Raw genomic sequence first — 24,502 nt, 5'->3', positions numbered from 1 at the left:
GGATGGAGAGAGAGGGAGGGGATAGAGGGAGAAGAAGGGATGGGGAGAGAGAGGGAGGGGGATAGAGGGAGAAGAAGGGATGGAGAGAGAGGGAGGGGGATAGATCGAGAAGAAGGGATGGGGAGAGAGGGAGGGGGATAGAGAGAAGAAGGGATGGAGACGAGGGAGGGGGATAGAGGGAGAAGGGATGGAGAGAGAGGGAAGGGATAGAGGTAGAAGAAGGGATGGAGAGAGAGGGAGGGGGATAGAGAGAAGGGATGGAGAGAGAGAGGGGTGGGGTGACTAGAGGGAGAAGAAGGGATGGAGAGAGAGGGATAGAGGGAGAAGAAGGGATGGGTTTAGAACGGGAGGGGGATAGAGAGAAGAAGGGATGGAGAGAGAGGGAGGGGGATAGAGGGAGAAGAAGGATGGAGAGAGAGGGAGGGGGATAGAGAGGGAGGGGGATAGAGAGAAGAAGGGATGGAGAGAGAGGGAGAGGGATAGAGGGAGAAGAAGGGATGGAGAGAAAGGGAGAGATAGGTATTGAGGAAGGGAGAAGGGATGGAGGGAGAAGGGATGAGGGAGCGGAGGGGATTAGAGGGAAGGAGGGAGGGGATTGGTGGTCAGCAGGTGGGGGAACCCAAGGGTGGTGGAGAGACGTGGAGCCCGGGGGGGGGGGGTGGAGAGAGAGGGGGAGTATCGGGGTGATGAGGGGAGGGGCAGGGAGATGGGCACAGGGGATTCATGAAGAGAACTGGATGGGACAGGAAGGTCGTGGAGTGGGGATTAGGGTGCAATAAATAGAGGTTGTTGAACATGGATATGAAGAGGGTTGGGGTGCAGCACTGGGAATATGAGGGTGACGTACCAAGAGCAGAACTAGAGACTAACTGAGGGGTGAGAGGGGGTTTATGAGTGGGAGGGTGAGGGAGAGGGAGGGGTTGGAGGGAGTGGGAATGGGGTGGAAGGAGGTTAGAGGGAGAGTGGGAAGGGGGGAGAGGGAGAAGGCAGCAGAGAGAGGAGTGAGAGGGCAGGGAAGGGGAAAATGAGAATGCAAGGGTAGGGGAGAGAGTGAGAGTGCAGGGAAGAGAGAGGGGAGTGCAGGTGAAAGAGGCAGGTGAAAGTATGGGGGAGGGGTACAAGGGGGGTGTGAGTGGGTGGGGGAGAGTGCAGTGGAGAGAATGTGGGTGGGGAGTGAGAGTGTGGGGGGGAGTGTGAGTGTGTGGGGAGGGGGTGAGAGTGGAGTGGGGGTGAGTGTGGGGGGTGGGGTGAGTGCCGGGGAGGGAGGCGGAAATGAGAGTGCAAGGGAGAGAGGGCTGAAGGCTTGGCAATGAGTATGCGAGACAAGGACAAGTGAATCTGACCAGTGAGGCAGCGGGACTGGGGAACCGAGTGTGGTTGACAGCTGAGAGTGAGTCTGTCTTCGCCGAATCTTTTACCTCATAGAAAAGTGGGTTAAATCCCTCAAATATCTCTGCAATCTGGTGCAATTAGTGATTAAATGACAGAGAACAATACCCATTTGAACAAAGACCTTGTGGACAGTAATCTATTAACACAGTGTACTGTATTTGGATACTGCCCTTTGCTCCCTGAGTAAAATTTATACCTTTTAGGTTTTAAGTTGAAAGTTGATTAATCGGGAAGGTTCCAAGGGAGATATGGGGGCTGTATCTGTGCCGTGAATGCGGAGCCACATTTGCAGTAGTTCTCCAAGGAAGATCTGCAGTGAACCATTTCTTTGTTGATCTCAGGACATCTCCAAATACTGAGGAGCCTTTCTACACCTCCCATTACTAGAGATGGGGTGGGGGGGGGGGCGGTGAGGTGGATTCAGGCAGGTGGGTAGAAGAGAAAGAAGCTGAGAAGTGCCACTAACCAATCCCCTCCCCCCCACCCCGCACCTTTTTATTCTGGTGTCTATCTGTCATTCAATTTCCCAATAGAAGGGCTCAGGCCCGAAAGGTCAACTGCATTTTACTTCCTACAGAGGCTGAGTTGCCCCTCTTGGGGCAGCACAGTTGGTGTAGCAGTTAATGCAACGCCTATACTGCGCCAGCAATCTGGACCGGGGTTCTGAAAGGAGTTTGTATGTTCTCCCCGTGTCTGCGTGGATTTTCCCCGGGGGCTCCGGTTTCTTCCCACTGTTTGAAACGTACCGGGGCTGTAGGTTAATGGGGTGTAAATTGGGCGGCACGGACCCGTGGGCTGGAATGGCCAGTTACTATTCTGTATGTCTAAATGTTTTTAAAATTTAAATTAAAAAAATATTTAAATTTGTGTGCACTGCAGAAGTTAGACCAGAAAACACAGGAGCAGAAATAGGCCATTCAGTCCATCAGGTCTGCCCTGCCGTTCAACCGTGAGCTGATTTGTTTTCCCCCTCGGCCCCATTGGAGGACCTGAATGTGTGGCTCACGGTGAAACACAGTCCCATGGGTGCTGATGACCATTGAGGGGTTCACACTATAGCAGAGCATCGCTCCAGGCTGTCTTCACAACCATGGGCAGACAGTGAAATTAGACCACAAGTCACAAGGAGCAGCGGCCCGTCGAGTCTGCACCGCCGTTGGAGTCACGGCTCAACCCTATTCTCCCGCCTTCTCCCCCGTAACCTTTAACGCCCTTACTGATCAGGAGCCTTACAGCCTCTGCTTTCAATATACCCAGTGACTTGCCCTCCGCGGCCATCTGTGGCAGCGAAACATGATGCTGATGGGTCATGGGGACTTCTGCAGTAAAACTCGGATGATCCACTGCAAGGCCCAAACGTGCTGGAGGATCACAGCATGTCACCCAGTATCTACAGGAAGTAAAAAGTAACCAAGGTTATGGGGCTGTGCCCCTTCACAGGAATAAAAATGGCGGTGCTGCTGCTGTTGTGGTCATGGGGAGAGCGGGAGTGGAGACACAGAGATCCCCAATAGGGTCCAACAGCCCAGATCGGCTGTTGTCAGCTCAATAGAGGCTTTGAACAGCCCTTTAAAGCAGTGGCTCCCAACTTTCCCTTCCCACTCTCATACCACCTTAAGCAATCCCTTACTAATCACATAGCATCGATGACATAGAGAATACTTAAGTGGTATGAGTGGGAAGAAAAAGGTTGGGAACCACTGCTTTAAAGGAGTGGTTTTACTTAAAAATCCCATGACCAAGGGGTCTGCGCCCAAGATGGTGGCGCCTACGACCAGCAGCGGGTTTGCCGATTCTGGGAAAGCAGAGGACTGGCACACAGCAGCAGAAAACAAGGAGAACGCACCCCCCTCCCCAACATTTGAGAAGGACACGGGACAGCGACCATGAGGGTCTCTGCGGCGGAAGGAACCACACAGGCGGCGGGGCTGCTGGTGACTACGGTGGAGGGACTCACACCAGGCGGAAGACTGGCTGAAGGGGCACCAGGTATCAGAACTGTGATACTAGAGGGTGATGAAGCATCTCCTGATCGCGTTGGAGGTTTGGATCTAGAGCTCGGGTTTGGACTGGACCCTGCGGGAATCCACAGACACTTGGTGACTCTGGGTGGGGGACTCTCTTTTGCTTTTCCTTCTCTGACTGGAAGTGGTGCTTCAGGCAATTTCTGCTGATGGTGAATCTGTCCGCCTCACAGCGGACAAGAGCAATTTCATGTAATATGATGCTGTTTTGTTTTAAACAATGACTAAATTGAATCTTGGAATAAGAGAACGAAACAGACAGACACCTCCATAAAAAGTTGGGGAAAAGAGAGGAGGAAGGAAGGGGCAGAGGGAGGAAAACAGAGTTACAAGATCAAAGGTGGGAGGGTAGAAGAGAAAAAAAGCTGAGAGGTGATGGGGAGAAGGGGCAGAGGGAAGCTCTCCAAACGGAGAGGGCAGAGAGTGGGGAGTTGGAAGAAGGAGACAAAGGGAGTCTGGGGGAGAATCCTAACAGAAACTAGAACCAGAGAACAAAAATTGAAACAGAACATTCAGCCCTTCTAGTCTGCGAAACCATTTTTGTTTGCCCAGACCATCTGACCTGCACCTAGTCCATAGCCCTCCAATCCATGCACCTGTCCAAATTCCTCTTAAATGTTAAAACTGAGCCCATGTTCACCACCTCAGCTGGAGAGTTGATGTGAATACCATTTGGTTGCAGAGTGCCCAGGTGGAATATTAGGTGTTCCTCCAATTTGCGGGTGGCCTCTGTTTGACAGTGTGCGTGAGGTCATGGACAGACATGTCAGAGTGGGAGAGGTGTGTGGCATTCAAATGGAGTGAAGGTGCCCCACAAACCGATCTCCCAGTCTCCCCAATGTAGAGGAGACCACAATGGGAGCACCGGATGCAGATTCCCAAATGAAGGGCTGTATGGGGCCATGAATGGTGGTGAAAGAGGGGGTGAGGGCACGAGCGAACTTGCTAGCTCAGCACTGAGAGTTCCGGGTTACCGGAGGCTTGTGTAAATAATGATGCATTTTCCCTCCCACTCTCTCTGTGTCAGTCCCCTGGGTTCAGCCGGTGAGCCACGATGGAGCCAGGCAAGTTTCAGTTTGCCATCGATCGCGGCGGCACTTTCACCGACGTCTTTGCCAGGTGTCCTGGGGGAAAAGTGCGAGTCATGAAGCTGCTGTCTGAAGATCCAACCAATTACAGAGATGCCCCCACTGAGGGAATCCGGAGGATCCTGCAGGAGGTAAGATGCCCACGTCATTGAAACTCACCGCAGGAGGAGAGGCACCTCCAGTCCCTTTGCTGACTGCACAAGTAGGGGATGGAGACCCTCCAGACATTGCCTGGTACCTCTTGGGGTGGCGGCTGTGTCTGAGCCATTGCCATCTTCATCAGTGACCTCCCTTTCAGGCGCGGGGATGTCTGCTGATGGTTGGACCATTAGCAATGTTATGAGCCCAGAGGACCCGTGAACCCAGCAGCAATAGATATTCAACAAGACAAATGGTTACTAAAACAAAAGTTGCTTTTAAGTATCTTTAAACATGAAACAGAATCACACTTTAACTTATCATTATTGACTTAACTAACCTAACTTAACCCCCCCCCCCACTAATTCTAAGTGCATGTGGATATAATGTATGTGTAAGTTCAGAAAAGTTCTTTGATTCACAATCCAATCTCACTTCTCATTTCTCCAAGTTCACTGGTTGCAGGCAATTCTTAGACTGTGCACAGAATTTAACATTTATAAAGTTCACCAGGCTTTGGTGCTTGAAAGGTAAATGGTTACCACTCAGGAAGGTTCTTGTTGGTTTTCAGAGAGAGATTTGTTGTTCCAGGACATCCACAACCGATTTACTTCCATCAGCCACTTCAGTGTCTTGCTAAAGAAACTTGCCCCCTCAGGGTTCTCCAGATGATAACCTCTTTCTTTCAGGTCACCACAGAGTTCCTTTTTGTTTCACATTTCAAGTGAAACATTAGGCAGCCAATCCTCTCCTCTTGAATGAACGACAAGGGCTTTGACCAGGCTGAACTCAGCACTCATATCCCATCTTCCAAATGGGGTTTTCCACAAGTTTGCCAGCTTGTCCTGTTCCAGTCCCAGCTGCTGTTGCTGCCTGTAACACTGTAGGACTGATCTCTGAGTCTCTCTCTGAGAGAAAAAAAGCCTGTTTGACTCTCTCAGCTTGCAAAACCACATGACCCTCTTAGAACAGCAGGTTCTCCTCCAGACAATATGCGGCTCCAACAAGTTCTTCTTTTGCCTTTTTATAAAAAACAATCCATTAGTGAAGTCTCTTGGGCACTCTCCAAAGCTCTTGCAAAAACTGTGGAGCTGTTATGTCTAGCATTAGCAGAGCTCGTGTTTGTATGTGACCTACACTAACAAACCCTTCCCCAATTTATCTCCCAACAACATATCAATATTCTGTCACAGCAACCCCTGTGAAAAACAAAGCAACAAGACCCTGGGTAAGGTTCAAACTTGCAGTGAGACACGAAAATCTGCAGACACTGTTTGTTGTAAAATGCTGGAGGAACTCAGCTGGTCTGGCAGTGTCTGTCGTGGGCAAAGATGGACATTATGATGGGTATAGATGGAGTAAATGCAAGTAGGCTTTTTCCTCCTGAGGGTAGGTGAGATACAAACCAAGGACGTGGGCTAAGGGAGAAAGGGGAACATTAGGGGGAAGTAAAATCACAACCTCAGCAGGTTGAACAGTGTCCTTTATACAGCAAAGATAAAGAGACATAACCAACATTTCGGGCCTGAGCATCAAGGTATGGAAAAATGTCGGCAGTTGTCTGAATAAAAGATATGGGGGAGGCGTGGTCGCAAAGGGAGGAGGTAATAGGTGGAGGAGAGAGGGGAAGCAGTGATCAAGGGGAGGAGGAATGGCTGGGTGAAGGGGGTGGAGAGCTGACAGGAGGAAGGGAGGGGGAAAGGAGAGCAGGTTAGCAGAAACCGGAGGTCGATGTCTGCTGGAGAGTGCCCAGACAGAAAATCAGGTATTCCTCCAATTTATGGGTGGAACTTCTTTACACAGAGAGAGGGGGAACGAGCTGCCAGTTGACATGGTGAATGTGGGCTCATTTTTAACATTTCAGATGAATTTGGACAGATAAATGGATGGGAGCGATATGGATTGGGTGTAGGTCAATTAGAAGGGCCAAAGAGGCCTGTTTCTGTGCTGTGATGTTCTATGGTTTTGGGCCTAAGTCAAGGTTTGAGTATAAAGCAGGCGGGCGCTTAAATTAAAACAAAAGGCATGGTGAGGAGTGCAGACCAACAGCTTAAATGTGTTGGATGGATAGGGAAAGGAGGCAGGAGAGAAGAAAGGTGAGAATTGATTAGGGGGTTCATGGGCTGGAAACTAGCAAGCAACTAACCAACAAGAGAAACTCTAGCCATATCTTCTTGTGTTCGATGTTATGACCAAATGCTGAACCTGCAACCATCCAATGTTCAGATTTACTGTCAGAATACTTTCAGGTCATCACATACAACTCTGAGATTCTTTTTCTGTGGGCGAGGCAGAATTACCACTTAGTGGTAGTGTAAAAAAACTACTCAAGAAGATATGTACACATTATGAATTGGGGGTGAGAGCTCATAAGGTATTGGCTTCGCAATTGAAGACAAAACAGGCTTCAAGAACTATTAATGTTATGAAAAGAAATTCAAAAATTATTTATAAATCTCAAGATCTAAATGATTCCTTTAGAGATTTTTATTCTAATTTATATACATCTCAATCTAATAATGATGAAGTTTTTTATCTGAAGTTCATCTTCCTTCTTTAAATTGCCAAGATTGTGAAGATTTAGATACCCCATTTATAGTTAAAGAAGTTAGTAATGCCCTTAACACTATGTAAAATGTAAGTCTCCAGGTGAAGATGGTTTTCCATCTGAATTTTATAAGAAATTTCTTGGACAGGGTATTTAGAGGTGGCTTGGGAGGAATCGTTAGAGCAGCTTGCACACACACATTTTAAAACACAGAATATTTGCATATCTTTTGCAGAGTGCTTTTTGTAAGAGGCAACAAAGTCGCAACATTCAGCAGCTTGCCTGTGAGAGCATGTGATTTTTGCAAGAGGCCAGAACAGTTTTGCTCTCAGAAAGGAAGGGTGTGAAACAGAGAGAGAGAGGAGACAGAAATCAGTTCCAGAAGGACAAGGCTGGCAAACTTTTGGAAGACTGTCTGGTCAAAGGAGAAGAGTGGTGGTCTGAAAGGTGACCTGAAAGAAAGAGGATCATCTGGAGAACCCTGAAGGGGGCGAGTTTCATCAGCAAGACTGATTGGAAAGGAATCAGGTGCGGATGTCCTGGAACAACAGGAATCTCTCTCTGAAAATCAGCAAAAACCCTTCTGAGTGGTAACCATTTGTCTGTTAACCACCAAAGCCTGATGAACTTTGTTAATGCTACCTTCTGTGCACAGAACAAGAATTGCCTGCAACCAGTTAGATTGGATTGTGATCGAAATAACTTTTCTAATCTTAAATATATATTTCACACACCTGCGCTTAATATTGGAGGGGGAATTAAGTGGGTTAGGTAGGTTAAGTAATAAGTTAAAGTGTGGTGGCACGCCATTAGACAGGCGAACCGGCCGTGCATGTCACGCACGCGCCGGCCAAAATGATGCCATCGGGGGTTTCTTCCTGACTTCGGCACTAGGCTTAGAAGCCCGCGCTATGCAGCCCATGTGACACCCTGACGGCGTCCGGGCCCATGGCACGGTTCTCAGCCTAGGTCCAGGCTGGGAGTATAAGAACAGCCAGGCAGACCTCAATAAATCAGTTTTGCTTACTGAACTCAACCCGTTTGGTTGTGGAGTTATTCAGTAATCAGAGTAGCCGTCGCTACAGTGGTGACCCCGACAGGTTGAAATGCATTTGAACCCGATATGAACGACTCTTCGATCAACGCTATAGCCATCAAGCTTCCTGACTTCTGGGTTTAGGAGCCTGAGACGTGGTTCAGCTTCACAGAGGCTCATTTTCACCTCCGCCAGATTTCATCTGATACGATCAAGTTTTATCATGTGGTTGGCGCCCTGGACCAGGTCACCGCCAAATGAGTGCTGCACCTCATTCAGCATCCTCCCGCGGAAGACAAGTACGGGACCATCAAGCGGGTGCTCAACGATTCCCTCGGCCTCTCCAGGCGCCAGCGTGCCACTCAGATGCTTCACCTCAACGCCTTGGGAGACAGAACTCCAATTGCAATGATGGATGAGATGCTCGCACTCATGGGTGATCACACCGCCTGCCCACTCTTCGATCGCTTCTTCCTCGACCATATGCCCGAAGACATCCTACCGTTACTGTCCCAGGAGAGCTTTGACGATCCCAGGAAGGTTGCTTAAAAAGCTCAGGAGCTATGGCTTGTAAGATTCCCGTAGGGCTCAGCAGTCCAACTGGTTACAAACGCCGGGCATAGCCACACCAAACCTTCCTCTAGTGCTGCGGAGAAATACTCAGCCCCTGCAGGGGCCTCAAGGAGCATAGCCAGAAGCAAGCCGTCCACCTCAATACCCAAAGAAGACCTGCAGGTGTCATTGGTCGAGCTGGTCTACAGTGCACCACTAGCCCTGCCCGGTGAGTTTATCAATGCACCTCACAGCCCTCAACAGTCACTGCACAGTTTACTTCCCCATCTCCGGGCCCAGTTGGACTCCTTCACTCCCCCACCACCACCCAGACACGGCACACGGGCCTCCTACGTCCCCAATGAGCTGTATTCCACAGAATATGTTTTATCAGGCGAGGCCCGTCCATAGCACCCCTTCAAAAACTGTATGAAGGACCATACAGAGTCATCCAGCGTTCAGGATCCACCTTCACACTGGATATCGGTGGTAAGAGGGAACTGTTTACGGTGGGCAGATTAAAGCCAGCGCGCCTCGACCCCAACGAGCCAGTGGTTGCGGCCCAGCCCAAGAAGTGAGGTTGTCCGTCAAAGAAGGACATTGGTGCCGGTTCTGGGGTTGGGGGGGTGCTGTGTGGCGGCACAACATTAGGCAGGTGAACCGGCCCCGCATGTCATGCACGCGGCGGGGCAGCCGGCCAAAATGGCGCCGTCGGCGTCTGGGCCCATGGTGCAGTTCTCAGCCTAGGTCTGGGCTGGGAGTATAAAAACAGCCAGGCAAACTGCAATAAATCAGTTTTGCTCACTGAACTCAACCCGTTCGGTTGTGGAGTTATTCAGTAAGCAGATTAGCCATCGCTACAAAAGTTTAATTCTGTTTTCTTGTTCAAATATAATTAAAAACTACTTTTGTTTAAGTAACCCTGCGTTGTGGTGCGTATCTATTGCTGCTGGGTTTTGGGGTCCTCTGGACTCTGTAACATTTTATGGGGGCTCGTCATTTAGGATTTGAACATTGCAGTTTTATGATTTATTAGTTGATTGGGGATTTTTTTGCAAACTAACTTAACGCTGGTGCCTGGAAAAGCAGCAGCAATGGAAGTTGATACATTTTTGTTGCAACCATTACCTGCAGATCTGCAGAACATGAGAAAAGAGGAACTGATGGTTATTTCTAAAACACGGAAAATTGCTGAAGTTAAACATTGGATGAGAAAAGTACAAATACAGAGGATTATAGTGAAATATTTTATAATTAAGGGAAAATTTGTTGAGGGAGACTTAGAAAAATTTTTCAGAGAATAAATCTTTTGAATTGCATTTGGAATTGGAGAACTTGAGGATGGAAGAAGAAAGGGAGAAACGTAATTTTGAGTTGCAGAGACAACAATATTTTTTTTTTAAATTTTTTATTTTTCACACCATAAACCACATTGACCAAGATACATACATTTTCCTTTTCAAATATATACAGTGCCATTTTCTCCCCCCCCTCCTCCCATTCCACCCTCCCTACCTCCCCCCCATTCATTTAAAGTACAAAATCTAAGATACAGTAAACCAGTCAAACAATGTTGTCATTCAATAAAAATAAACAAGAAATTCCACTGAGTCAATTCTTTTCATTTCCTTCTCCTTTCGTTAATTTAGGTAGTGAATGTCCATGGTAGGTTTTCTCTATTGTGTTTCATGTATGGCTCCCATATTTATTTCAATATTATTTCTTAACCTATATGTTATTTTTTCTAATGGAATACATTTATTCATTTCTATATACCATTGTTGTATTTTCAAATTATCTTCCAATTTCCAGGTTGACATAATACATTTTTTTGCTACGGCTAGAGCTATCTTAACAAATCTTTTTTGTGCACCATCCAAATCAAGTCCAAATTCTTTGTTTTTTATGTTACTTAGGAGGAAGATCTCTGGGTTTTTTGGTATATTGTTTTCTGTAATTTTATTTAATATCTGGTTTAGATCTTCCCAAAATTTTTCTACTTTCTCACATGTCCAGATTGCATGAATTGTTGTTCCCATTTCTTTTTTACAACGAAAACATCTGTCAGATACTGTTGGGTCCCATTTATTTAACTTTTGAGGTGTAATGTATAGCCTGTGTATCCAGTTATATTGTATCATACGTAACCTCGTGTTTATTGTATTTCTCATCATTCCAGAACATAATTTCTCCCATGTTTCCTTTTTTATCTTTATATTTAAATCTTGTTCCCATTTTTGTTTAGTTTTACCATTTGTTTCCTCATTCTCCTTTTCTTGCAGTTTAATATACATATTTGTTATAAATCTTTTGATTGTCATTGTATCTGTAATCACATATTCAAAGTTACTTCCCTCTGGTAACCTCAGACTGCTTCCTAATTTGTCCTTCAAGTAGGATCTCAGTTGGTAATATGCTAGCACTGTATCTTGAGTTATATTATATTTATCTTTCATTTGTTCAAAGGATAATAATCTATTTCCTGAAAAACAATTTTCTATTCTTTTGATCCATTTTTTCTCCCATTCTCGAAAGGAAAGGTTATCTATTGTAAAAGGGAGTAACTGATTTTGCGTCATTATTAGTTTTGGTAATTGGTAATTTGTTTTATTCCTTTCTACATGAATCTTCTTCCAAATATTGAGCAGATGATGTAATACTGGAGAACTCCTACGTTGTACCAATTTTTCATCCCATTTATATAATATGTGTTCAGGTATCTTTTCCCCTATTTTATCTAGTTCTAATCTAGTCCAATCTGGCTTTTCCCTTGTTTGGTAAAAATCTGATAGGTATCTTAATTGTGCGGCTCTATAATAATTTTTAAAGTTTGGCAGTTGTAAGCCTCCTTGTTTATACCATTCTGTTAATTTATCTAGTGCTATCCTCGGTTTCCCCCCTTTCCATAAAAATTTCCTTATTATTTTCTTTAACTCCTTGGAAGAATTTCTCTGTCAAGTGTATTGGCAATGCCTGAAATAGGTATAATATCCTTGGGAAAATGTTCATTTTAAAACAGTTTATCCTTCCTATTAGTGTTAATGGTAAATGTTCCCAATGCTCTAAATCGCCCTGTAATTTTTTCATTAGTGGATAATAATTGAGTTTATATAGATGGCCGAGATTTTTATTTATTTGTATACCTAGGTATCTTATTGCTTGCATTTGCCATCTGAATGGTGATTCCTTCTTAAATTTTGAGAAATCCACATTATTCATTGGCATTGCTTCACTTTTATTTGCGTTGATCTTGTAACCCGACACTTCTCCATATTCCTTCAATTTCTTATATAATTCTTTTATTGATAGTTCTGGTTCTGTTAAGTATACTATAACATCACCCGCAAATAAACTGATTTTATATTCCTTGTCTTTTATTTTTATCCCTTTTATATTATTTTCTGTTCTTATCAATTCTGCTAGTGGTTCTATAGCTAACGCGAACAATAAGGGTGATAGTGGGCATCCCTGCCTTGTTGATCTGCTTAAGTTAAATTGCTTTGATATATATCCATTTACTGTCACTTTCGCCAATGGCCCCTTATATAATGCTTTAATCCAATTAATATACTTCTCTGGTAAACTGAATTTTTGCAATACTTTGAATAAATAATTCCATTCTACTCTGTCAAAGGCCTTCTCTGCATCTAAAGCAACTGCTACTGTTGGCACTTTACTCCCTTCTACTGCATGAATTAAGTTAATAAATTTACAAATATTGACTGTTGTGCGTCTTTTTTCAATAAATCCAGTTTGGTCTAGATTTACCATTTTAGGTACATAATCTGCTAATCTGTTTGCTAATAGTTTAGCTATTATCTTATAATCTGTGTGGCAGAGGTCGACAGCATCGAGTCCACGCTGCTGAAGATCCAGCTGCGCTGGATGGGTCACGTCTCCAGAATGGAAGACCATCGCCTTCCCAAGATCGTATTATATGGCGAGCTCTCCACTGGCCACCGTGACAGAGGTGCACCAAAGAAAAGGTACAAGGACTGCCTAAAGAAATCTCTTGGTGCCTGCCACATTGACCACCGCCAGTGGGCTGATAACGCCTCAAACCGTGCATCTTGGCGCCTCACAGTTTGGCGGGCAGCAGCCTCCTTTGAAGAAGACCGCAGAGCCCACCTCACTGACAAAAGGCAAAGGAGGAAAAACCCAACACCCAACCCCAACCAACCAATTTTCCCTTGCAACCGCTGCAATCGTGTCTGCCTGTCCCGCATCGGACTGGTCAGCCACAAACGAGCCTGCAGCTGACGTGGACTTTTTACCCCCTCCATAAATCTTCGTCCGCGAAGCCAAGCCAAAGAAAAGAAGAAGATCTTATAATCTGTGTTAAGTAATGATATTGGTCTCTATGACGCTGGTGTGAGTGGATCTTTCCCTTGCTTTGGTATTACTGTAATTATTGCTGTTTTACATGAATCTGGTAAGCTTTGTGTTTTATCAATCTGGTTGATTACTTCCAGGAGGGGAGGAATTAATAAGTCTTTAAATGTTTTATAGAATTCTATTGGGAATCCATCCTCTCCTGGTGTTTTATTATTTGGTAGTTTTTTAATTATCTCTTGTATTTCTACTATTTCAAATGGTTATGTTAATTTATTTTGTTCCTCTATTTGTAATTTTGGTAGTTCAATTTTAGTTAAAAATTCATCTATTTTGCCTTCTTTCCCTTCGTTTTCAGTTTGGTATAATTGTTCATAGAATTCTCTAAAGTTTTCCTTGATCTCCGTTGGATTATATGTGATTTGTTTGTCTTTTTTCCTTGATGCCAATACCATTTTCTTAGCTTGTTCTGTCTTAAGCTGCCATGCTAGAATTTTGTGCGTTTTTTCCCCTAGTTCATAATATTTCTGTTTTCTCTTCATTATATTCTTCTCCACCTTATATGTTTGTAGTGTTTCATATTTTATTTTTTTATCTGCCAATTCTCTTCTTTTAGTTGTATCTTCCTTCATTGCTAATTCTTTTTCTATATTTACTATTTCCCTTTCCAACTGCTCTGTTTCCTGATTATAGTCCTTCTTCATCTTGGTTACATAACTTATTATTTGCCCTCTAATGAACGCTTTCATTGCATCCCATAGTATAAACTTATCTTCCACTGATTCCTTATTTATTTCAAAGTACATTTTAATTTGTCTTTCAATGAATTCTCTAAAATTCTGCCTTTTAAGTAGCATGGAGTTTAATCTCCATCTATACATTCTTAGAGTGATGTCCTCTAACTCTATTGTCAATATTAAGGGTGAGTGGTCCGATAATATTCTAGCTTTATATTCTGTTTTTCTTACTCTATCTTGCATACGAGCTGATAACAGAAATAGGTCTATTCTTGAGTATGTTTTATGTCTACCCGAATAATATGAATATTCCTTTTCCTTTGGGTGTTGTTTCCTCCATATATCCAAAAGTTGCATTTCTTGCATTGATTTAATTATAAATTTGGTTACTTTGTTCTTTCTGTTAATTTTTTTCCCAGTTTTATCCATATTTGAATCCAAATTAAGGTTGAAATCCCCTCCTATTAATATGTTCCCTTGCGTATCTGCTATCTTCAAAAAGATATCTCGCATAAACTTCTGATCTTCTTCGTTAGATGAATATACATTGAGTAGATTCCAAAACTCCGAATATATCTGACATTTTATCATTACATATCTCCCTGCTGGATCTATTATTTCCCCTTCTATTCTAATTGGTACATTTTTACTGATTAATATAGCTACTCCTCTTGCTTTTTAATTATACGATGCTGCTGTTACATGTCCTACCCAATCTCTCTTTAATTTCTTATGCTCCAATTCAGTTAAGTGTGTTTCTTGCACAAATGCTATATCAATTTTTTCTTTTTTCAGTAAATTTAGCAGTTTCTTCCTTTTGATTTGGTTATGTATTCCGTTAATATTTAAAGTCATATAGTTCAACGTAGCCATTTCATACTTTGTTTATCTTCCCTTTCCGTTTCTCCATCATCACCTTTCCTTCTTATCCATTTCTGCTTTCTTGTTTTGAACACTTTATAAGACAACATTTCTAAAACATCAAACATTTTCCTTATTCTCCTATTTAAAACTTCTTTAACCCCATTCTCCCCTCCCCCTCCTGAGTTGCCCTTTATCCCTTGTCGGGCAACCACATCTCCCCTCTCCATTTGGATTTGCAAATTCACTCGCAAACGTCAACTGATTTTGCAGTGACCGTAACTCCTCCCCACGCAGCTTCCCCCCGGAAAAGATTTCAATTTTCATATATAACAAAGGTCACTCTTTTAATTCCCTCCTTATTCCCTCTATTCCCTTTCATTCCCTTATTAATTCTTATCTATACTCTATATATTTTCCTCTAAATACGGATACATTCATGTATACACATATATACATACACATATACCCATATACATACATACATATAGTTCGTGGTCATTTTTACTCTCATTACATGTCTTCATCTCTCTGCTTGTTTTGTAGTTGTTCTGCAAATTTTCGTGCTTCCTCCGGATCCGAGAATAGTCTGTTTTGTTGCCCTGGAATAACTATTTTAAGTACCGCTGGGTACTTTAACATAAATTTCTATCCTTTTTTCCATAAGATCGTTTTTGCTGTATTGAACTCCTTCCTCTTCTTCAGGAGTTCAAAACTTATGTCTGGATAGAAAAAAAAATTTTGACCTTTGTATTCCAGTGGCTTTTTGTCTTCTCTTATTTTCTTCATTGCTTTCTCCAATATATTTTCTCTTGTTGTATATCTTAAGAATTTTACTAAAATGGATCTTGGTTTTTGTTGTGGCTGTGGTTTAGGGGCTAATGTTCTATGTGCCCTCTCTATTTCCATTTCTTCCTGTAATTCTGGTCTTCCCAGGACCCTGGGGATCCAATCTTTTATAAATTCTCTCATATTCTTGCCTTCTTCATCTTCCTTAAGGCCCATTATCTTTATATTATTTCTTCTATTATAGTTTTCCATTATATCTATCTTTTGAGGTAACAGCTCCTGTGCCTCTTTAACTTTTTTATTAGATTATTCTAATTTCTCTTTTAAGTCTTTTACTTCCATATCTACAAAAGTTTCTCGTTTTTCCAAATTATCCACTTTTTCCTATCTCTGACATGGCCATTTCTATTTTATTCATTTTTTCTTCTGCATTCTTAATTCTTCTTTTTATCTCATCAAATTCTTGTAATTGCCATTCTTTCACTGATTCCATATATTCTTTAAAAAAAGCTACATCCATTGTCTTGCCTTTCTCTTCTTCTTCCACTTCTTTCTGTTCTTCTTCTTCCTCTGGGTTGACCATCTGTTGTTTCCTTGTTTTCTTTTTACCCTCTTCTTTCTTGTTCTCGTTATTGTCTGTGTTCTGCACCTGTTGCTGCTGCAGGTGTCTCTCTCAGCTGTGGAGATCGACTCCGCAGCTGTTCCCCCTCCCGTCAGTGTGTTTTTTCATGCACATCACGCATGCGCGACTCCTCGCGCATACGCGGTTGCGCACTTTTACTCGGCTCTGCGAGCCATTTTTGTAGTCCCGAGCCCGGGACCTCCACTGACCTGCGGGAGCGGGCTTCTTTCTCCGCGGCGGGCCTCTTCGGACAGGTAAGGCCTTCACCTTCTTCTTTCGACGTTCTTTCTTCTTCTCTTCTTCCCGTTGTTTTCGACTTTTCTCTCTTCGCTGCCATTTTCTTCTCACTTTTACTTTTACTTTGTTTTAATTTTTACTCTTGAACCTCTGTGTTTTGTGCGTTTTTTTTTTAACTTTTCCGGAGAGGCTGGAACTCCATCACGTGACTCCTCCTTCTCAGAGACAACAATATGAAGTTGAAAAGCAAAGAGCAGAGGCTGAGAGACAGAGGAAATATGACGCAGAAGAAGCTGAAAAGGACAGACTGTTTCAATTAGACAAGTTAAGAATGGAGATGGAGAAAGGTAAGAGAGCTGAAGCTATAAACCTGTTCATAAGGTTAATGTGGAGCAGGATAGTAGGCCGGAAATAAAGTCTGGAGAAAATGTTAAAATAAAAGATGAAGGAAAGGACAGAACTTCTGCATTTGTATGTTATTTTTGTAAGAAACCTGGTCATGTGATTGTGAATTGTCTAGTCTTGAAGAGAAAAAGAGGTTTTACCACAAGTATGTATTCAAACAGTGGAATTTAAGGAGAGCAGAGGTGCCAAATCTGGTAAGGAGAACGTGGATGTTTTCAAGCCTTTTGTGTCAGAGGGCTTTGTCTCAATAAAGAAGGGAGAACCACAGGTTCCAGTTAAAATTCTTGGAGATACTGGGGCTGCTCAGTCATTGTTGTTAGAAAGTGTTTTAACTGTGGATCAATGGACTGACACAGGGGAGACAACTTTCATTAAATAACATAACATAATAACATAACAATTACAGCACGGAAACAGGCCATTAGGCCCTTCTAGTCCGCACCGAACCAAACACCCCTTTCTAGTCCCACCTCCCTGCACAATGCCCATAACCCTCCATCTTCTTCTCATCCATAGACCTGTCCAACCTTTTCTTAAATAATACAATTGACTCCGTCGCCACTATTTCTCCCGGAAGCTCATTCCACACGGCTACCACTCTCTGAGTAAAGAAGTTCCCCCTCATGTTACCTCTAAACCTCTGCCCCTTAATTCTTAACTCATGTCCTCTTGTTTTAATCTTTCCTCCTCTTAACGGAAATAGTCTATCCACATCCACTCTGTCTATCCCTTTCATAATCTTAAATACTTCTATCAAATCCCCTCTCAACCTTCTACGCTCCAAAGAATAAAGACCTAATCTGTCCAATCTCTCCCTATACTCTAGATGCTTAAACCCAGGTAACATTCTGGTAAACCTTCTCTGCACTCTCTCCACTCTGTTTATATCCTTCCTATAATTAGGCGACCAGAACTGCACACAGAACTCCAAATGAGGCCGCACCAACGTCTTCTACAATCTCAACATCACCTCCCAACTCCTATATTCCATGCAATGATTGATAAAGGCCAGCATACTAAAAGCCTTCTTCACCACCCTATTCAGGTGAGTTTCTACCTTCAGGGAACGATGTACCGTTACTCCTAAATCTTTCTGCTCTTCTGTATTCCTCAATGTTCTCCCATTTACCACATATGTCCTATTCTGATTCTTCTTAACAAAATGAAGCACCTCACACTTATCAGCATTAAATTCCATCTGCCATTTATATAATGCAGAGATGCTGGAGGTGAGGTAGAGTCAATATCGCTTCACAAGGTTGCGCTAAATTCAGAATTAGTCAAAGGACCTGTTGTAGTAGAAGTAATTCCAAAGTTACCCATGCAGGGTGTCTCACTTTTATTGGGGAATGATTTGGCAGAGGATAAAGTTGGGTCAGTTTTAAGATTGACAAATCGGCCTAGTAAGGCTGTGATTAGAGAGGATGGTGAGATGTATCCTGCACGTGCTGTAACAAGGTCTATGACGAGGAAAATGATGACAGCTGAAGAAAACCAGTTGATAGACTGGATTTGCCCAGTACTTCTGAAGTACTTTTGAAAGAACAGGGTCATTGTGAGAGTGAGGATTTCTCCTTGTCAAGGAAAGAGTTAATTCAGCAAAAGAAAGTAGATACAGATGTTGGAGGGAGAAAGCAGTAAGTGAACAGGAGACTAAAGAAATGGCTGGTAGATATGACTTGGAAAGTGAATTGATGTTGAAACCTTATCAGAGGTGTCGGCTGTTGACAGAGTGGAGGAAGTGGTGGATCATGAGATTATGGAAACAGAATCTTGTGAGGGTAACCTTAAAGAAACCATGGTTCCTGTGCACCTGACAAACTCAACAACTTTGGAAAATTTGGAGAAAAAGTTAGACCATCTTAAGTCACAAGAGCAGATGCAGATGAAAGAATTACTTTTGAAATATACAAATTTGTTCCCTGATGTTCCAAAAAGGACATCAGTGATTTACCATGATGTAGATGTAGGAGGAGCAAATCCCATAAAACAGCCCCCATATAGAATAAATATTTAGAAGAATAAAATCATGGATCAGGAAGTGGAAAATATGTTGAGGAATGACATTATTCGACCTTCGAACTCAGATTGGAGTTCTACTTGTATTCTGGTACCGAAACCAGATGGAACTGTTAGGTTCTGTACAGATTATAGGAAGGTTAATTCAGTAAATAAAACAGATGCTTATCCTATTCCGAGAATAGATGACTGTATTGATAAACTTACTAAAGTTAGATTTGTTGAAGGGTTACTGGTGTGTGCCTTTAACTGAGAGAGGAAAGAATATTTCAGCTTTTGTAACTCCATCCCATTTCTACGAGTATAATGTGTTACCTTTTGGCAAGAAAAATGTCCCTCCAACATTCCAGAGGGTGATTAATTCTATAATCCAAGGGTTAACTCGTACAGATGTTATATTGATGACTTGGTCACAAAAAGTGACACATGGGAAGAACATCTAAGGCAATTGGACAAATTGTTTGCAAGATTATCCAAAGCAAACTTAACTGTTAATTGAGCAAAAAGTCAATTTGCAAATGCCACGGTAACATATTTGGGTTATGTAGTTGGCCATGGCACCTATTCAAGCTAAGGTGAATGCAATTTCTGAGTTTCCTATTCCCAAGGGTAAGAAAGCAGTGAGAAGGTTTTTAGGAATGGCAGGATATTACAGGAAATTTTGCTAAGGTTGCTCTTCCTTTAACCAATCTTTTGAAGAAAGGGGAGAAATTTGTCTGGACTAAAGATGCACACAAGACTCCAATTTTGGCTTCACCGTAAACTCCACACTTTGAAATTCAGTACTTTGATATATGAAGGCCAATATGACAAAAACTCTCTTTACAACTCTATCCACCTGTGACAGCACTTTCCCAGTTCCCTCTGTTCTACCGCACTCCTCAGTGCCTGACCGTTCACCGTCTTTTCATGGTTTGTCCTTCAAAACGCAACACCTCACAGTTGTTCATGGTAAATTCCATTTGCTGTTTATTCCAGCTGGTCCAGATCCCTCTGCAAGCTTTGAAAACCTTCCTTGCTGTCCACAACGCTTCTGATCTGAGTATTGTCTGCAAACTTGCAGATCCAATCACCACATTGTTGTCCAGATTGTGGATCTTGATGACAAGCTACGCTGGTCCCAGCACCGATCCCTGCAGCACACCCTAGTCACAGGCCTGCAGTCTGAGAAGCTATTGTCCACGGCCACTCATTGGCTTCTCCCACAAAGCCAATGTTTTTGAATATTTTAATATGAAATTTCACATCCAAAGTACAGAGTACCTATGGATAAATGTTAAAATTCTCAAAGATACACTACACTTAAAATCACCAATGCCTGAAGAGGGCGCACAAAATCAGTGAACCGGTGCGGACTCGAAAGGCCAACATGGCCTGTTTCCGCTCCGTAAATGGTTATATGGTTATTGTCGGGCAGCGTTAGAAAATTTAAAGGAGATGCTATGTCATTATCCTGTGTTAAAATCTCCTGATTTTGACAGACCATTTTCTGTAGCAGTGGATGCCAGTGAGGGAGCAGCGGGTGCAGTTTTATTGCAAAAACGTCATAAAATTGACCATCCAGTTGCCTACTTTTCAAAAAAATTCATTGTTCATCAAAGGAACTATTCCACTATTGAGAAAGAACTGTTAGCGATCATATTTGCTCTGCAGAATTTTGACGTGTATCTTGGTACCTCTCATGAACCAATTGTTATATTCACTGACTACAATCTTCTGGAGTTTTTGAATAAAATGAAGAATAAAAATGATAGTACAAGAATATGAGCTGCATATTAACCATATCAGAGGTGTGAAGATGTTAAAATTGATCGTGTATAAAAATAATTTAAAAATTGAATTACTGTATAACATGATATATATTGTGTATTGTTATCTCTTTAGTAATTTTTAAGACAGTTTAGTTATAATTCCCTTTAAAGAGGAAAGGTGTGGCAGGGTATTTAGAGGTGGCTTGGGAGGAATTGTTAGAGCAGCTTGCACACACACATTTTAAAACACAGAATATTTGCAGGACTTTTGCAGAATGCTTTTTGCAGGAGGCAATGAAGTATCAATATACAGCTTGCCTGGGAGCATGTGATCTTTGCAAGCAGGCCAGAACAGTTTTGCTCTCAGAGAGGGAGGGTGTGAAACAGAGGGAAAGGAGACAGAAATCAGTTCCAGGAGGACAAAGTTGGCAAACATTTGGAAGACTGCCTGGTCAAAGGAGAAGAGTGGTGGACTGAAAGGTGACCTGAAAGAAAGAGGATTATCTGGAGAACCCTGAGGGGGACAGGTTTCGTCAGCAAGACTGATTGGAAAGGAATCAGGTGCAGATGTCCTGGAACAAAAGGAATCTTTTTCTAAAAACCAACAAGAACCCTCCTGAGTGGTAACCATTTGCCTGTTAACCACCAAAGCCTGGTGAACTTTGTTAATGCTAACTTCTGTGCACAGTACAAGAATTGTCTGCAACCAGTGAGATTGGACTGTGATCCAAAGAACTTTGCTAATCTTAAATATACATTACACACACCTGTGAGAAGTGCCTTCGCGTTCACAAAATATGCTCGAGACAAAAGTTGAGAACAAAGAACATTTATTTATATTTACAACATTGCAAGGTTGGGTACTCTCCCCTTACCTTGGGAAAGTACCCCGAAGGTGGGAAGCCTCTGTGTTTTTATACGATTTTTACTTCACCTCCCCTTACATTTATCTTACGTTTGTCCTTCTTGGATTGGTTTGGCACTTTTCCCTATTCGTCTGACTCTTGCCTGACTCCAACTTTCTCTTATCCCATGCTCACACCTCCTTTCCCCACCCCCTATTAAACAAGCTCTTTGTGTGTGCATGCATATTTCTATGTCTGCTTAAATTCCTCTGTTATCTTGTTTACTCTGTTCTGCTTTTTCATGCGCCATTTTGCACAAAGAACATTTTAGCTTTTTCCTTGCTTTTTTTTTCTTTCTACCTTCTATAACTGTTTCAGAACTCCTACCCTTAAAATAATAACTGTTTCTAAACTCCTACACACCTACGCTTAGTATTGGAAGGGGGGATTAATTGGGTTAGGTAGGTTAAGTAATAAGTTATTTCTGTTTTCTTGTTCAAATATAATTAAAAACTACTTATGTTTAAATGACCCTGTGTTGTGGGGCATATCTATTGCTGTTTTTTGGGGTTCTCTGGACTCCGTAACACCCCAATTTCAGGAGAAACACATTAACCAGCCACATCCTCTTGTAATTGACTACAAGGATTGAGAATAGACTGAACTCAGAATTCAAAGCCCATCTTCAAATGGGGTCTTATGGCAGGAGTGCAAAGCTTAGAGCCTCCAGCACCAACTCCTGCTGTAAACTGACTTCTCTCCCTCTCACTCTCTCCAAAGAGAAATCATCTGGTTGTTTATCCTCTCTCTGTTTGCAAAAAAAAACCACATGATCCCTCTTAGAAAAGCAACCTTCAGCCAGACTAGGATCAGGGGCACCAGTTTCTGAGCCTGGACATCTGTTCCTTAAAAGACAATAGTCCATTTATTCCAACAACATCAGTCCAATTAACACCTACGTATGACGCCTCCATAGGCACTCTTCAAAGTTTCTGTAAAGTTACTATGAACATTGTTTCAAAATAGAGATTTGTTTTTTGGAGTTAAATTGGGGCAGGTTTTGGTGTAGGTCATATACAAATACTTTAAAACAGATTTTATTTAAAATACTGGAGCTCTGCCCCATGGGGACTCAGAGCCTTTGCAAAAGCTTTGGAGAGTGCCCAAGAGACTTCACTAATGGATTGTTGTTTTAAAAAAGGCAACAGATGAAAGAACTTGTAGGAGCCGCATTCTGTCTAGAGTGGAACTTGCAGTTCTAGAAGGATCATGTGGTTTTGCAAGCAGAGAAAGTCACACAGGCTTTCTCTGTGTGTGTGAGTGAGAGAGAGAGAGATCACTTCTATAGTTTAAAAGTCAGCAGTAGCAATGTGGACTGGAACAGGACAAGCTGGAAAGCTTGTGAAAAACCCCATTTGGAAGACAGGTTGTGAGTGCTTAGTTCAGCCTGGTCAAAGCCCTTGTGGATCATGCAAAAGGAGAGGACTCGCTGTCTAATGTTTCACTTGAAATAAGAGAAACAAGAAGGAACTCTGTGGTGACCTGAAAGAAAGAGGTTATCATCTGGAGAACCCTGATGGGGCAAGTTTCTGAAGGGGCAAGACACTGAATTGGCTGATTGGAAGGAATCAATTTATGTCCAACAAGAATCTTCCTGATCAAGCACCAAAGCCTGGTGAAATTCATAAATGTTAAATTCTGTCCACAGTATAAGAATTGCCTGCAACCAGTGAACTTGGAGGAATGAGAAATGAGATTGGACTGTGAATCAAAGAACTTTTCTGAACTTACACATATTACATATACGTGCACTTAGAATTAGAAGGGGGTTAAGTTAGGTTAGTTAAGTTAATATTGATAAGTTAAAGTGTGATTCTGTTTAGATGTTTAAAGGTAATTAAAAGCAACTTTTGTTTAAGTAACCATTTGTCTTGGTGAATATCTATTGCTGTTGGGTTTTGGGATCCTCTGGACCCGTAACAACATGAAGTCTCTGCTTATGCAAAGCTCTTGCATTTTAAATGAGGTGTCTTTTGTTAAATGTTAATGTCTGTTTGTGAAGTGTACCTCAACTAAACCCCCAAAATCTATACCTTTCAAAGACATACTTTAATCATAATTTTATTGACCCAATCTGGAACAGCTAGGTGAGCCACGCTATGTAGGTGAGACGCTACAGGTCCTTGATCATGGGGGCTGTTTTCTTGAGACACCGCCTCACGTAGATGTCCTCAATGGAGTGGAGACTGATGCCCATGCTGGCGCTTGTCGAGGTCACAACTCTCTGTAGTCTGTTCCTGTCCTGTGCACCAGACAGTGATGTAACCGGTCAGAGGGCTCTCCATGGTACACCTGTAGAAATTCGCAAGAATTTTTGGTGATGTGTCAAATCTCAAACTCTTCACAAAGCATAGCATTGATTGCATCAACGCGGAGGCTCCAGGACAGATCCTCAGAGAAGTTGACACCCAAGAATTTGAGGTTCTTGACCCTCTCCACCTCTGGCCCCTCGATGAGGACTGGTTTGTTCTCTTCTGATTTCCCCCTCCTGAAGTCCACAGTCATTTCCTTATTTTGCTGACATTGATCTCTGTCTGGCAGGAATGCGGAATGCCAGTGCGAAGAGATCAGCCAATAGACACATCCCGGATCGACTGGATCCGGATGGGGACCACCGTTGCCACAAACGCGCTGTTGGAGCGGAAGGGGGAGCGAATCGCGCTTCTGATCACCAAAGGATTCAAGGACCTACTGCACATTGGTAACCAGTCCCGGCCAAAGATCTTTGATCTGGTAAGTCCTGTGCAGCAAAAACACACCGAAATGCTGGGGTGGGAGGAAACCGGACCCCTGGGAAAAACCCACACAGACATGGGGAGAATGTACAAACTCCTTACAGATAGCGCGGGATTCCAACCCCAGTCCTGATCGCAGGTGCTCTAACATGTTACGTCTCAAACAGAAGACGTGATTCAAAAGGGTTAAGTTTTAACTCTATTTATTAATGACTTTGTGGCGGCTCACCACAAGGCAGGCGAACCGGCCCTGCTTGTAAGCCACATGGCGGGGCAGCCGGCCAAAATAGTGCCTTCCTTCCAGCTCGAGGCTCAGAAACCCGTGCTTGGG

General features: G+C 42.9%; 1 protein-coding gene across 2 annotated transcripts in view; it reads left to right on the top strand.

The window, feature by feature from the left end:
* Positions 1 to 1,314: 1,314 nt before the first annotated feature.
* Positions 1,315 to 24,502, top strand: part of oplah (5-oxoprolinase, ATP-hydrolysing) — a 107,217-nt gene continuing 84,029 nt past the window's right edge. The window contains exons 1-3 of one of the 2 annotated variants that reach the window (XM_069915128.1): positions 1,315 to 1,390; positions 4,444 to 4,635; positions 23,978 to 24,169. In XM_069915128.1, the coding sequence (XP_069771229.1) occupies positions 4,471 to 4,635; positions 23,978 to 24,169 (357 nt within the window). In that variant the 5' untranslated portion in view covers positions 1,315 to 1,390; positions 4,444 to 4,470. The remainder of the gene's footprint in view (positions 1,391 to 4,443; positions 4,636 to 23,977; positions 24,170 to 24,502) is intronic. The other variant, XM_069915131.1, reaches the window with a different exon arrangement.

Source organism: Narcine bancroftii, chromosome 1 (assembly GCF_036971445.1).
Source record: "Narcine bancroftii isolate sNarBan1 chromosome 1, sNarBan1.hap1, whole genome shotgun sequence".
NCBI classification, from domain to species: Eukaryota; Metazoa; Chordata; class Chondrichthyes; order Torpediniformes; family Narcinidae; genus Narcine; species Narcine bancroftii.
The sequence above is the reverse complement of the archived record's forward strand: the minus strand, read 5'-3'. Positions and strand labels throughout refer to the sequence as shown.